Source organism: Aethina tumida, chromosome 2 (genome assembly GCF_024364675.1).
Source record: "Aethina tumida isolate Nest 87 chromosome 2, icAetTumi1.1, whole genome shotgun sequence".
NCBI lineage: Eukaryota > Metazoa > Arthropoda > Insecta > Coleoptera > Nitidulidae > Aethina > Aethina tumida.
The window spans coordinates 33,065,853-33,079,380 of NC_065436.1; the positions used below are offsets into that span (position 1 = coordinate 33,065,853).

General features: G+C 33.0%; 4 protein-coding genes and 1 non-coding gene across 6 annotated transcripts in view; 3 read left to right on the forward strand and 2 right to left on the reverse strand.

Annotated features, from left to right (window-relative positions):
• LOC109604515 (cyclin-dependent kinase 9) overlaps nt 1-10,003 on the forward strand; it is a 91,499-nt gene extending 81,496 nt beyond the window's left edge. The window contains exons 2-5 of one of the 2 annotated variants that reach the window (XM_049963868.1): nt 8,407-8,576; nt 8,636-8,720; nt 8,774-9,150; nt 9,217-10,003. In XM_049963868.1, the coding sequence (XP_049819825.1) occupies nt 8,425-8,576; nt 8,636-8,720; nt 8,774-9,150; nt 9,217-9,781 (1,179 nt within the window). In that variant the 5' untranslated portion in view covers nt 8,407-8,424 and the 3' untranslated portion in view covers nt 9,782-10,003. Of the gene's footprint in view, nt 1-8,275; nt 8,577-8,635; nt 8,721-8,773; nt 9,151-9,216 lie in introns of those variants that run through there. The other variant, XM_020021051.2, reaches the window with a different exon arrangement.
• Nucleotides 64-4,597, reverse strand: LOC109604516 (alpha-tocopherol transfer protein-like). Its single transcript, XM_020021052.2, has 6 exons — nt 4,524-4,597; nt 1,765-1,945; nt 1,489-1,710; nt 751-944; nt 348-564; nt 64-292 (listed from the first exon to the last, which is right to left on the reverse strand). The coding sequence occupies exons 2-6, from the start codon at nt 1,937-1,939 to the stop codon at nt 90-92; spliced, it is 1,011 nt and encodes a 336-aa protein (XP_019876611.1). The 5' UTR covers nt 1,940-1,945; nt 4,524-4,597; the 3' UTR covers nt 64-89.
• On the forward strand, nt 627-708 carry Trnas-aga (transfer RNA serine (anticodon AGA)). Its single transcript has one exon. It is a non-coding gene; the product is annotated as a tRNA-Ser (tRNA).
• LOC109604518 (mediator of RNA polymerase II transcription subunit 27) lies at nt 6,721-7,976 on the forward strand. Its single transcript, XM_020021053.2, has 5 exons — nt 6,721-6,992; nt 7,042-7,186; nt 7,244-7,368; nt 7,424-7,724; nt 7,777-7,976. The coding sequence occupies exons 1-5, from the start codon at nt 6,808-6,810 to the stop codon at nt 7,906-7,908; spliced, it is 888 nt and encodes a 295-aa protein (XP_019876612.1). The 5' UTR covers nt 6,721-6,807; the 3' UTR covers nt 7,909-7,976.
• Nucleotides 10,004-10,875: 872 nt separating the features above from the next.
• LOC109604514 (ADP-ribosylation factor 2) lies at nt 10,876-11,943 on the reverse strand. The gene has a single exon (XM_020021050.2). The coding sequence runs from the start codon at nt 11,730-11,732 to the stop codon at nt 11,193-11,195; it is 540 nt and encodes a 179-aa protein (XP_019876609.1). The 5' UTR covers nt 11,733-11,943; the 3' UTR covers nt 10,876-11,192.
• Nucleotides 11,944-13,528: the final 1,585 nt, after the last annotated feature.

Sequence of the window (13,528 nt, forward strand, 5' to 3'; positions counted from 1 at the left end):
ATATGGATAACAACCCTTTAAATGAGACCTTTCTAAATTCTAGAGGATGATTAAAATGAACAAATAGTAACTACTTAAAAAAAACAATACTAATCAACCTCTAATTTTCTAAAGTTTCCAGTAATACCACAAAGGGAATCGCCTTCAGCTCCACACGAGATCCCCATTCCCGCCTTTAAGGCAGAAACCGCCCCTTCCTTAGCCTTCGGACTGAAGAGACTTTCTTCTACTTGCATCTTGTCATGGGACATCAAAGTTGGATGTGAATTCTTCAATTCCTCCTTCCACAGCTCTAAAGAACATTAAAATAATAAAATTGATTGAAATAAATATAAAATTCGTCTAACCTATCATCTCAGACATTGGCATTTGACCACCGTATTCCTTAGGTAGGACGTCAAGTTCCAAGTTGCCACTGTCAATAGCTTCTTGAAGATTTGTGTAAAGTCTGACCCTTTTCTTGATTTTATCTGAGATCAGGGACATGCCGAAGTCGAGGGCGAATTTCATCGATGGATGGGCATTAATACAATGCACTTCCTTGTGTCTCATCGGCAAAGTTTTCTATATTAAAAACAAAACAAGTAACATCCACTTCAGCTAAATTTTACCATAACTTTCTTATAGCAGTCGTGGCCGAGCGGTTAAGGCGTCTGACTAGAAATCAGATTCCCTCTGGGAGCGTAGGTTCGAATCCTACCGACTGCGGTATTTTTTCATTTTTCAACTGTTAAAATTAATTTTTATTACCTCTCCATTCTTCACGATCCTTACAGCTTCCTTTATAGTGAAGAGCGTCAAGTAGGCGAAGCCAACTCCTTGACCATCGGCAAAGTGTACGAATCCACGGACCTGATTTTCTTCGTCTTCCATGAGCGTTTCGTAGACGATGCCGTGGATACGGCACATGTCGCCGTTTGTGAATTTGTTAAGATCAAAAACACCTTCGCAGAAACATATTTTAGTACATTTGTTATTAAAGTGTTGAAAGAATAAAAAGAATTGTATCTTTGAAAGTAGAGTAAAAGATGAAAAACATGCAACTCGTAGCTTCCTAGTATCAAATCTCTTATGAAGAAGAAGTTGGAGTATTAAAACGGAAGAAAAAGAAAGACAATAAACATTACAATCAATCATGCCAAATATATAGCATTCTTACGAAGATTAGTATGTTAAAATACTTGTATTGTAAATAAATCACTATTTAAGCACTGACAAATTCAAAATTAAAAACAACAAACGATAAAGAACAAACTAAATGAATTGGTCGTACTTTTGCACTAATGATGTTAGTAAATTAGTGAAAACTTGATATTTATAGATACCGTTGGTTAAGACACAATTCATTGAACTGAAAATGAATGTGATCAGTGTAATGATAAAATGTTTGTTGATCAAGTAAATGTGCCAAAAACTGCAATAACTCAATATGTATCGTACTCTTTCAACAAACATTAGAGGAAGACGAAAACTGTCAAATGTTCTAACCTGGTCTAGCGATGACAACACGCCGACCTAGACTATCCCGTTTCGGACATGCGAAAAGATAACCCAGATTGGTAAGCTCCTCCATCATGGGAATGGTGATGTCGAGACAGTTGAAGGCGACGCCGAAAGTCTGACGCAACAACAGGTACCGTTCCAGGGCTTCCTGCGCCTGGGTCACGCTGTACTTCTTGAAGCGCAGAAAGCGCAACAAAAACCGTGCATCTGAACACATCCAATATGAAATCCAAGTTAGGAATCAACTTACAGCGATCTTACCCATACGACAGTTCCTGATGCGAGGATTCTGTATGATCCATTCTCTCATGGAGGCCAGCGCGGTCTTACAGCTGTTGTCGTCCTCGCGCAGCTCCTCCTTGGCAATGGACCGAGTCTCATCTGAAAGGGTGCAGACGTACTCGTCCGGTTGCGATACCCACTCGCGGTCAGACATGTTCAACTGCAAAAACGCCATTGATACAGTTTCTTCAGCGCGAGCCGGAGACATTAGAAAGTAAGTGGGTGATAAGACCAGGTTATCAGTGTAAATTGGAAGAAAATTAAGCGGGGTACTTTCTCATTGTTGAGGCAGGTTTAAATTATATAATTATTGATCTGGTGGTCACATATTAAGGAAGTCTTTTTTAGGTTTGTTGTCAAGGTTGCACGACATCTCTCATTAAACTTTTTCCATCAAAACAAAACTATTCAAGGTTACTAAACTAAGACGAGACACTGAAAGTGGAAGTAGTTCATGCACTTAGTGATTCTTCTTCGCGTATCTGCTATTTTTTTGCCTCCAGGAATTAAGACACAAATTGCATAATATTAAATCGATGCATTGCGATCAGTGAAAATCGACACTGTTAAAAATCTACGACGTAAACACTCGCAATGTAGGCCGCGCCGTCGTGTAACATTTTTCGTTCAGTTACTGCAATAAAAGCTGTTAGTTTAACATTTCTATTATATAACATCTCTCACGTATTTATTAATTTTATGTCTTTTTGGTCTTATTACATAACTAAACTTATATGTGCCACAATCTTAAGACAATATAATTAAAACAACGGTGTGGCGAGAGCAAATAATTATACTTATCAATAAATTGACAGTATGTTATTTACACGTTACAATTTACATATGCAAATTATGTGTTAAAGAAATGCAAAGTATATTTTATAAGATAATAATATCTCTAATTTTGGATTTTTATAATTACAATAACTCAAATACTCAATATGAGTTTAATAATAAGACATTACTCAATAGATCTCCATCAAACTTGGAAATTTACATTTAAAAATAATAGTAACTCATAACTGCAGATCTTTTATTTCAAAATTGTTACGTTTTTTCTAATTTGTCTCAAACAGAATCTGAATAAATTAAAATAAAGGAAAACACAGAAAAATTTCAAAAGATCCAGAAATAAAACTTATAAAACACACATTTTTAAAATACAAAAATATTCATATCAAATTATTAATAAGACAATTACTGACTAGATTTAGACTAGACTCAAAAACGGCAAACATTATTTTTCAAAATATGACAAGTTTTGCTCATTAGTTCCAAACAGAATCTGAATAAACTAAAATAAGGGAAAACACAGAAGAAATAAAACTTATATTTTTAAAATATAAAAAATGTTAAATCAGTTGAATAATAAGACTCGATAGATTTCCATAAAGCATAAATATCTACATTTAAAAATATAACTAAATAACCGTAGATCTTCTGTTTAAAAAATATGACAATGACAGTTTTACTGAATTTGAATAATCTAAAATAAAATTAAATACAGAAGAACCTCAAAAGATCCAGAAATAAAATTTATAATATAAATGTCTAAAGGTTTAAATAGTTTAAATTTTAAAAGGAACCAATAGCCAATTTTTAAAAAATTGAAATACAAAAGAAAACATTATTCACGTGTTCATTGCATAATACATTCCATTTTTGCGCAACTCATGTAACAAAAAGTAACCGGCGATTCATTTAGTTTCAGTCTATCATTATGTAACTGACTATTAAATTAATAAATAAACGAAATATGTTACACGACACTAAAATTGGTACGTGCCACTTTTACATCTACGTGAATAGTTCTATTACATCCAATACTTAAAACTCTTTATATTTATTCCATTAGATAACAATGAAACAGTGAAAGCACCAAATAACCTACACAACAATTGCATTCGTTTAAAACGGAATCAATTAAAAATGTTTCCTTTAAACACTAGATGTATCAAATTTCTAATTCGGATAATTACGTAATTGGTAAAATTCCCCCAATAAGTAAAATTCATAGATGATTGCAAACGAAGCATAATTCCCTTCGATGTATTGGAGTTCTCTTACCGAATAGTTCAGAGAAAGTAAAAGAATTATGTAATGGCTGTGTGCACCGCGAATTGCATCATTGCAGGCTGCAACGACGTTCAGGGCATCAGCGTGTTCCATTTCGAACTTTTGGTTCTTCAACAAAAGTATATTTTCAAGGTCTAAATTTGGTAAGGTTTTATAAGATTCAAGATAGTCACATCAATCGATTTGAAGAAACAACAACTCTAATAAAATGTACAACATGCTCTGTTTAAATAATATGCGTATTTATGTAAATTTTAATTATTAGTAATATGTAAAAAACCATTAAATAACTGAGTACAAACTCTCACTGATTTGTGATTAATTATAGTATATTAATAAAAATGTCAAAGTATAAAGTTTGCTGCTTTATTTTTATATTATTTTTCAGCAAAAAACACTAAGTTAAGGTTACATAATTGAAAAATTAATAAAAATATTCAATTTTCAATCACCTCACGTTTAATAGCTCCAAAACATTTTTTACTTACTCTTGTCAATCAAGATATATTTTTATTATTATTATTAAAATATTGATTTTTTTTAAATAATCCTACATGAAAAAGACACAAATATACTAAGTTTTCTCGGTACAAACTGAACCAACAGACACAGAACCCATTCACGCCGCTCCCTACGTTCGTCGTCCACCAACGGGTACTTACAGTCGAATAAATCCCACAAAGCACACCACCTTTTGATTTGTGCAAAAGCACACTGATCGCCCGGTTCAAAAGAATTGTGTTTTAACGTAATGGCACCGTGGTTCCCACCAAACATTGTGCAACGCGTTCCCTCTTCGACCGCCGCGCACATTTTTACAATTGGTGGTCTTCGTCCCGGTTCCGACGATCGGGTACCCGTGACGTGTAGCACTTTACGTTTATGAATCGATGCTTCGGAAAACAATTCGATGGCGCACGGTTTCGTAATTGTTTCGTTGCTTTTACTTTGACGGTTCTGTGGCACAATTGAATTGGCCAAGCCGATGGGACTTGATTCATGTACTTATCGACGGTTTTAGGGTCATCTTTTATGGTACACGGATAATTAACTGGGGAAATTCGATTTGTTATTAAAAATTTTCTTCTGTGGGGAAACTGTTCTTGGTAAGAAATTGCAGGGCAGGTCTCTCCATTTCACAATCATCTTATTGTTGATTTTATTCGATGGTAACGTTTCTAACAAATTAAAAAACAGAAATGCTTTCACTGCTTTATTGATAAACAGAAATGCACAGGCCCATTAACAAATTCGTTTTTCATAAAACACCAAATTTTATTTTAGGCTTAGGAAAAAAATTGGAGAAAGGAATTACATTGTATAACCGTAAAGATTTTAGGCAAGTGACCATGACAGCAGGAAATTGTAAAGCAAGTCCATTAGATAGTTTTACTTTCTGTGTACTTTTTTCTCATCCATTTCTTAACAGTTTGCAATTAAACGTGCCCTCAATTCAAAATTGCTTCTTACTCACATCTGAGTCATGTTTTCACTAAACAGTTAGTTAGTTTATTTCACACAAAATATTGTTTAATTTGGAAATACAACATAAGATAAATATATTATTTTCTTTCCGGGCTTTTTAACAATGATACAACAAATATACATACACAGAATGTAGAACAAATCTTACATGATCTAGTTCATGTTTTGTAACAATGTGATATGATTGTAATAATTCATAAATTATATTGTAAATTATTAAAAATATAGATTAAATTAACAAGATATGCAACGATTTCATAAACCATAACTGCCAATTAGAACCTGCCGATTTATGTTTATTTTTGATTTCAAGAACTGCATAATCGAGCTTTCATCTAATAAATGCAGCTTATATAATCTTGCTGACTAACAGATGCATCAGGAAAGAAAAATAATTAAAAATTGTTTTAATTACCATATTTATTGCATAACAGATGCACATAAAAAATATTAAATATCTTAGTAAATCTCAGTAATAATGATTGCCTGTTTAAATTTTTCCTCTATTCACACCTAAAATTAATTCAGTTAATAAAATATATTAAAATGAGAATGTTAAATTTTCTACCTAGTTTTATGTTAAAATATTACTATATACCGCCAACAAATTTTAAAAATTAACTTTACTTACAAGCAAATCTGATTTATTTATTGATTTTTTTTCTTCACGAAATGCTAACTTAAAATTAATAAATCAAATTATATAATATTTTCTATAGATATAAACAGCATGATGTGAATAATGAAATAACAAAATACTATGAAATAATTACACAGCTGCAACTTAAAATACTTTTAAATGTAAATTAGTTAATTAAATAATTTCTCTCTAAAACTGAAATAACTGTAGCCAAATTGAGCTTCGCAATGTCTAAATTGTGTTTGATTAATAATAGTGAAAGTGTGCCTATTACATAAACGAGTGTGTAGCGCGTTTCGTTTTTTTTTTCTTGGGCGGACTGATAATCCAGCGCAATATGGCTTCGTAGGAGATTCTATTCGGGTCATATGAATCAGGTGATTGGATAGTACTTCCTGATTTTAAATTTTTATTCAACTGAATCTGATCCATCAATTTTGGAGCAATTAAATGTCTAGCACAAAATGGAATTTATTTTAAATTAGTTTGTACAGCTATTTGAATATTAAATTAAAAATTTTATTAATTATAAACTTTGATAAAAATAAATTAATTTAATAAAAAAATAAAAATTATAATAATTAAAAGATTTAAAAATTTATTCAATTTGTTTTAATTTGACAAGTAATATTATTGGTAGTATTTTAAATTTATTATCCGCTTCAAAAGACTCACAGTGTAATTTTGTACCTCCTTTATAATACACATACGGAATTACAGAGTTCTGCGATTTTGACACTTAAACATAACCTTAACGAATTGTTTGTTGCGGTGAAATGATATTGTAATAACAAAACGGCAAACCTTAAACAGCCGATACAATGGATAGAGACATAGAACAATTAAATTCTGCCCTAAATTCGGTAAAGGTCCTCAGATCGAACGTACGACGTGTCTTTGACTCGGTCAGCAACGGCTTGAGAGCCGATCATGGGGAAGAAGGTAAAGAGAATAAATACATTATTGAGCTACAGGAACTGGTGACCACAGTCAACAGCAACTTAAGGTAAATTGCAAAACTGTTAGTAGTTTGTGTGTTAATGTCTCAATTTCAGGGATGTTGAGAGCTCAGTTGCCAATCTTACAACACCACCAGGAGCTTTTAGCTTGGGTAATACAACCCATTTAAGTCAAGAAACTACGTTAGAAAGGCAAGCTTTGTATGGACAACTGGTGAATAGTTACAAATGGACAGATAAGGTACATATATTTTAAATGCTTTTGTATGTTTTTTAGTTTATTAATTGTACTTTTTAGATCAGAGAATACAGTGCTTTGGCTGGTAACATTTTGGCAGCTAATTCATTCAACAAAACATACAAAACATTCAGTACAACAAAAAGGAGGAAAACTCAAACCAGCAACCACAATGTTTCACCTGAGTAAAACAATCATAATTTTAATTTTACTGTAAATGAATACAAATAAATATTTTAGGGTAATCGAGAATATTATAACAAACTTGGACAGATTATTTCCAGATATAACACTCACAACAAGCAGACCTTTTGTAGCAAACCCTTTAATACAAGCATCTTTGGGCAGAGTTCTCAAAGGTCATATAGCTTTTAAAGGATTGATGATTGAATGGGTGGTTGTGAAAGCACATGGTGAATCGAATGATATTTGGGTAGAGTCTAGATATAAGGTGTTCAGGAAGGTGACTGAAAATTGTCATGCAGCTATGTGCCATTTTCATTCACCCATGATGCCGGAACTGGCTGTTAGGTCTTTCATGGTTAGTTAACAGTCAGTAATTAACAACTTTAACTATATTTAATAACTTTCAGCATTGGTTCCATAGTTATCACACATTGTTCAGTGTTCCTTGTAAAAGATGTGGCAATCATTTGCATAACAATTTGCCACCAACCTGGAGAGATTTAAGGACGTTGGAACCTTATCATGAAGAGTGCAAATGAAAATAATAATTTGGTATTAAGTTAATTGTTAGGATTAGGCATTTCATATCTAATAAATGTTTTGTAATATTAAATGTTTTATTATAGTGATTGAATGATCCAAGTGATAAAATTTAAAATTAGGTAATACCTGGTAGAAATACCTATACTCTTGATATAATATTTCTAGGTATTATCTGTCTATGTATATAAATTGTACAAGGTTTCACAAATGTCCCTAACTCAAAAACTAAATTTTAAATTGTCTGTAGTTTAAAACTAGATTACTTTAAAAAATTTGGTATTGCGGATTGTCGCTAGATGACAGTATAGCTGGTTCTAGAAATTTCGGTATTTTCAGCTGGCAACACTGAACCTTTAGCAACTGTCAAGTTTGTGAGGTTAACATGGCATTGTTGTGTTGTTGTTTAAAATTTAAATAAAATAAGCTCAGTCACCAAAAGTTCCTTTTAAATTTTCACACATTCTCACAAGATAATCGAAACTTTCTGCCACAACACACCAAAAACCATCAAGATGCAGAACAACAATGCCCGTGAAAGAACTGGTTACCAACAAGTGATGAGCATCCGCGAAAAGGAGAAATACATAGAAAATTTCAATTTCCCCTTCTGCGATGAATCGTCGAAATACGAGAAAGTTGCCAAAATTGGGCAAGGAACTTTTGGGTAAGAAATTTTAAACTACCAAAACATGAACATTGTTTCATTGTTCTATTGTTCTGCAGGGAAGTGTTCAAAGCCAAAGACAGACGAAACTCATCGAAATTCGTGGCCATGAAGAAAGTTCTGATGGACAACGAAAAAGAAGGCGTAAGTACAAAAAATTAATACCCATAAACAAGTAATTAATGAATTTTTTTTAGTTCCCCATAACAGCACTGCGAGAAATCCGTATCCTGCAACTGTTGAAACACGAAAACGTCGTTAACCTGATAGAAATATGCCGTACAAAAGCCACTCAAAACAATAGATATAGGTCAACATTTTATCTAGTATTTGAATTCTGTGAACATGATTTAGCCGGACTCTTATCAAATGTGAATGTGAAATTCAGTTTAGGTGAAATTAAAAAAGTGGTGCAACAACTACTCAATGGACTGTATTACATACACAGCAACAAAATCCTGCACAGAGACATGAAAGCTGCCAACGTGCTCATAACAAAAAATGGTGTGCTCAAGCTGGCTGATTTCGGACTGGCCAGAGCTTTTAGTACTAATAAAAGTGGAATGCCAAATAGGTAAGTACTTAATAATAGTTTATAAATTAGGTCATTAGATCACTGATCACCCATTAATTGTTTTAGATTTACGAATCGTGTGGTAACCTTGTGGTACCGGCCTCCGGAACTGTTGCTGGGCGAAAGGAACTATGGTCCGCCGGTCGACCTGTGGGGCGCGGGCTGCATCATGGCCGAAATGTGGACCAGATCCCCAATAATGCAGGGAAACAGTGAGCAGCAACAACTGACGTTGATCTCGCAGCTGTGCGGTTCGATCACGCCGGCAGTGTGGCCCGACGTGGAGAACCTGGAGTTGTACAGGACGATGGACTTGCCGCAGCAGCAGAAGAGGAAGGTGAAGGAAAGACTGAAACCGTACATGAAGGACCCGTACGCCTGCGACCTGCTCGACAAGCTGCTGGTCCTGGATCCGTCCAGACGTGCGGATTCGGACACGGCTCTGAATCATGACTTCTTCTGGACGGATCCGATGCCCTGCGATTTGGGTAAAATGCTGGCCAGTCACACGACCAGCATGTTCGAGTTCTTGGCGCCGCCGAGACGCTCCACTCAAATGCGCCACCACTCGTTGCCCAGGCCTACCGCCTCCGCTGTGCAGGATGGAGGCTACCAAGACAGGGTTTTCTAGTTAAAGTATTGAGTTCTTGGTTGTTTTTATATTGAGTTTTACTTGGAGATTTTTACTTAAAAAGGTTATATCCCAAGCTTGGAGCGAAATAATAACTAATTAATAATTAGTCATTGTTGTTGGGGGAAGTTTTAAAAAAAGACATAATGTCCTACAATATAAGATGTGTAAATAAAAGATCCGTTGTACATACTCCTAAAATAAAGATATAGGTTTTGTTAATTTTTGTATTTTTAGTATCAAAAAATTATTTGGTTCTTGAGAATCTATATTTGTGCAGGTGATACACAATGACATGCTTTATTTTTCCTTTCCAGTTCATGTCAGAAAAATGAATTCCACGGGGTGAAAGTTTTTTTTTTTTGAAAATTTATTTTAACCAGTTTTTTTGCATTTTTATTTTAAACGAACAGTTTGTGTAAATTTAATAATATATTTTTTAAAAGCACATTGTTTTATTATTTATTAACTACCAATTTGATGTTAAACTTTGTAATAATATCCGTAAGCTTTTTGTAACTTTAATTTGTTAACGTTTTCAAAATCTTTATTATCAAGCATTTATTTCATTGATAGTATTAAGTTATTGATACTCTATCAAAATTATGTTAATTTAATATTGTAAACATCTAACAGCAAAGTTTACTAATGTAATTATCTATTACTTAAGTTAAAAATATTAGATTTAAAGTTTTAAAAACTTACTCTAATTATTTTTATTTTGCAATAAAGTTGCAAGTAAATTATGCATGTTTTATTACTATTATATAAGAATTGTGTAATTATATTGTTGAAATATTCCTTCAAGTTAATGATTATATATTTTGAACACTTTGATTAACTACTTAAAGATATATTGAAAATATTGAGTTGTTTAAATTAAATTTTAAACAATTCTTTATTAACATAGAATAGAGTTGACTAATGCTAAAATAATTATTCCAATATTTCTTTTTCGTTTGTATTAAAATTTCAAATAAATTACAATTTGTTTTATTACTAAACAGCCAAGGTTACTTATATCTGTTATTGCTCATACATGGGATTATCTACATACATTTTTGGATAATAGATAGCACACACAATAAAGCAAATTAATTATTTAAAGTTTTATTTTAGAACATATCTTACAAAAATTTCTTGCATTACACTAATTCAGTTTCATTGTAATAGTCAAGTAAACAGCAGTTTAAAATTAAAGATGTTTTAAACCTTATCATTGTATGATATAAAATCTAGATACTGAACAAAATCTGAAATTAAAACAATTAACTGAAAACGTTATTTCACGTATCTCTTGGATGCATTATGTACAATGGAAATAAAATAAAACATTTAAACTAGATAAATAGGGAATGGAACCAATTGCGCACCAAAGAGATACATAAATTTACATCTTACACCTATTTAATTATTTAGCCAGTTCATTAGACAACCAATCTAGACCCTCATACAACCCATTACCCTGAGTGGCACAAGTCGCCTGAATATACCACCTACGATTCTTCAGCTGATTCAAATTGAGTTTATCAGTCAGTTCGGCGGACGACATGGAATTGGGCAGGTCCTGTTTGTTGGCGAAAATGAGCAGAATGGAGTCCCGCAGCTCCTCCTCCTGCAGCATGCTGTGCAATTCACTGCTGGCCTCACTGATACGTTCCCTATCGTTCGAGTCCACCACAAATATCAGGCCGTCCGTGTTGCTGAAGTAGTGCCTCCATAGTTTACGTATTTTGGTCTGACCGCCGACGTCCCATACGGTGAACGAGATGTTTTTGTATTCAACCGTTTCGACGTTGAAACCTATAGTTGGTATGGTGGTAACAATTTCGCCCAGCTTCAGTTTGTAGAGAATGGTGGTTTTACCGGCGGCGTCCAGTCCCACCATCAGGATTCGCATCGCCTTTTTGCTGAAGAGCCGTGTGAAAACGGCAGATATCGTTAATCCCATTGTTAGGCGAAACGCCGCGCACCGTTTACTCTGTTATTTCGTTCGGTTTCACAAGCTACGACGATTTCGTGTCACAAGATGCGTTTAAGGCGTTTCATCCACGGTACGTTGGTGGTGAAACGGCATACACTTGCGGAATTTTCGCACGATACGATTGAATAAATATAACGTCACCTAATATTTTGACAATTGACACGTCTAGTTTGGCGACGGACACGTTCGCAATCATAAACGTCAGTGTAAGAAGGTCGGTGAGTTCATGATAGATGTCACTACGATATTTCTTACAGGGTACTTTTATGGCGATTATTTTATATTTAAATTTTAAACACCTACACGTTTTTTGATGTGGATAATTTGAAATATTTTAAAAATCAAAATGCCAATGAAACAAATATATTATCAAAATAAGTTTTAATAAATAATGTTGTCTTCTGCATAAATTAAACAAAATTGCACCAACAACAGAACTTTTAACTAATATTGTCAAATTATTTGGAAATAAAACACGATTAATTAAAATAAAAAAAAAGAAAATAAATCATCACATGTTTTCAATCAGCTTTTCGTGGGTGCATCTATAATTTGCCATTTTTCTTTAAGAAGTTTAGTAAACGTCTCTACATTTTGAGGCTGGTGGTTTCAAGAGTAAATTTGTCTTTGAAGATGATCCAATTGGCTTAGAGGCCATTGTTTAAAATGTATTAAAATATTTTAGCTCTGACGTGAACTGTTAAAATAGTATTAATATACCATTGTTGTTTTATTCAGTATCATAAAATCTACTATATCCTTATTCTATAAAATATTACAAATATTTTTCGGAATTGAGTTTTCATTTCTTCAAGATATGAGAGCAAATTGTTGTTTAATATATCCCTGTATGTAAATCAGACAAAGGACTCCATGCCAGTATAATTGAAGTATCCGCATAGTATCTCCCACATCTAGTGTAATTAAACAATTAAATGGTAAAACAGCATTTTTACTTTAGTGACATAAACAAAGGCAACAACAACATAATTGGTAACAAAAACTTTCTTCTTCTTGAATTTTGAAGCTTTCAACATTAACTGGCGTTCGCAAAATCCTTTCATGTCCATCTTGGAATATGGAATTTGTTGTAGGTTGACCGTGTTGCTTTTTAGGCTGTGCCAAAACTGGTTGATTTAGTTGACTACCTGGTATTTCATAAAAATTGTTTCTTTCATTGTTGAACAAGGTGTTTTTAGATGAATATTGTAGTTTATCATTGATTGTTTTTGTTCCATTCATTTCTGTAGTTTCCGTTTTAATATTGTTAATTGTTTTGTTATTTACATTACGGTATCGTTGCTTCGGAATTGTGTCTACATTGTTTTGATCATTATTTAAATTATTTTGATGTTTCTTTAGTTTCTTAGGGGAGCAATTTAATTTTGAATCGGGTTTTATTACGACAATTTTTGATTCGTTAATAGGAGTGGCTGGTGGTAAATTTTTATAATATTCATCATCAAATTCACTTTTACCACTGTCTGTATCTGATTCTATGGTGAGAACTCCATGGATTTTCATTGCATCTACATCGTAACGGTTTAACATTGAAATTGAATCTGGAATTAAAAAAATATTGTGTTCATGGTCATTTTTAAACATTGAATGTAATAGATTAGATTAGAATAAGATAGATCCGTAGACTGACAAAGGTTATCTTTAGTGCTCCAGGGATTCCCCAAAGAATCTAATAAAATTGTTTTTATAGTTGAATATGGATAATAAGAAATTAATTAATTGCTTACTGTTTTTTGTCCCCA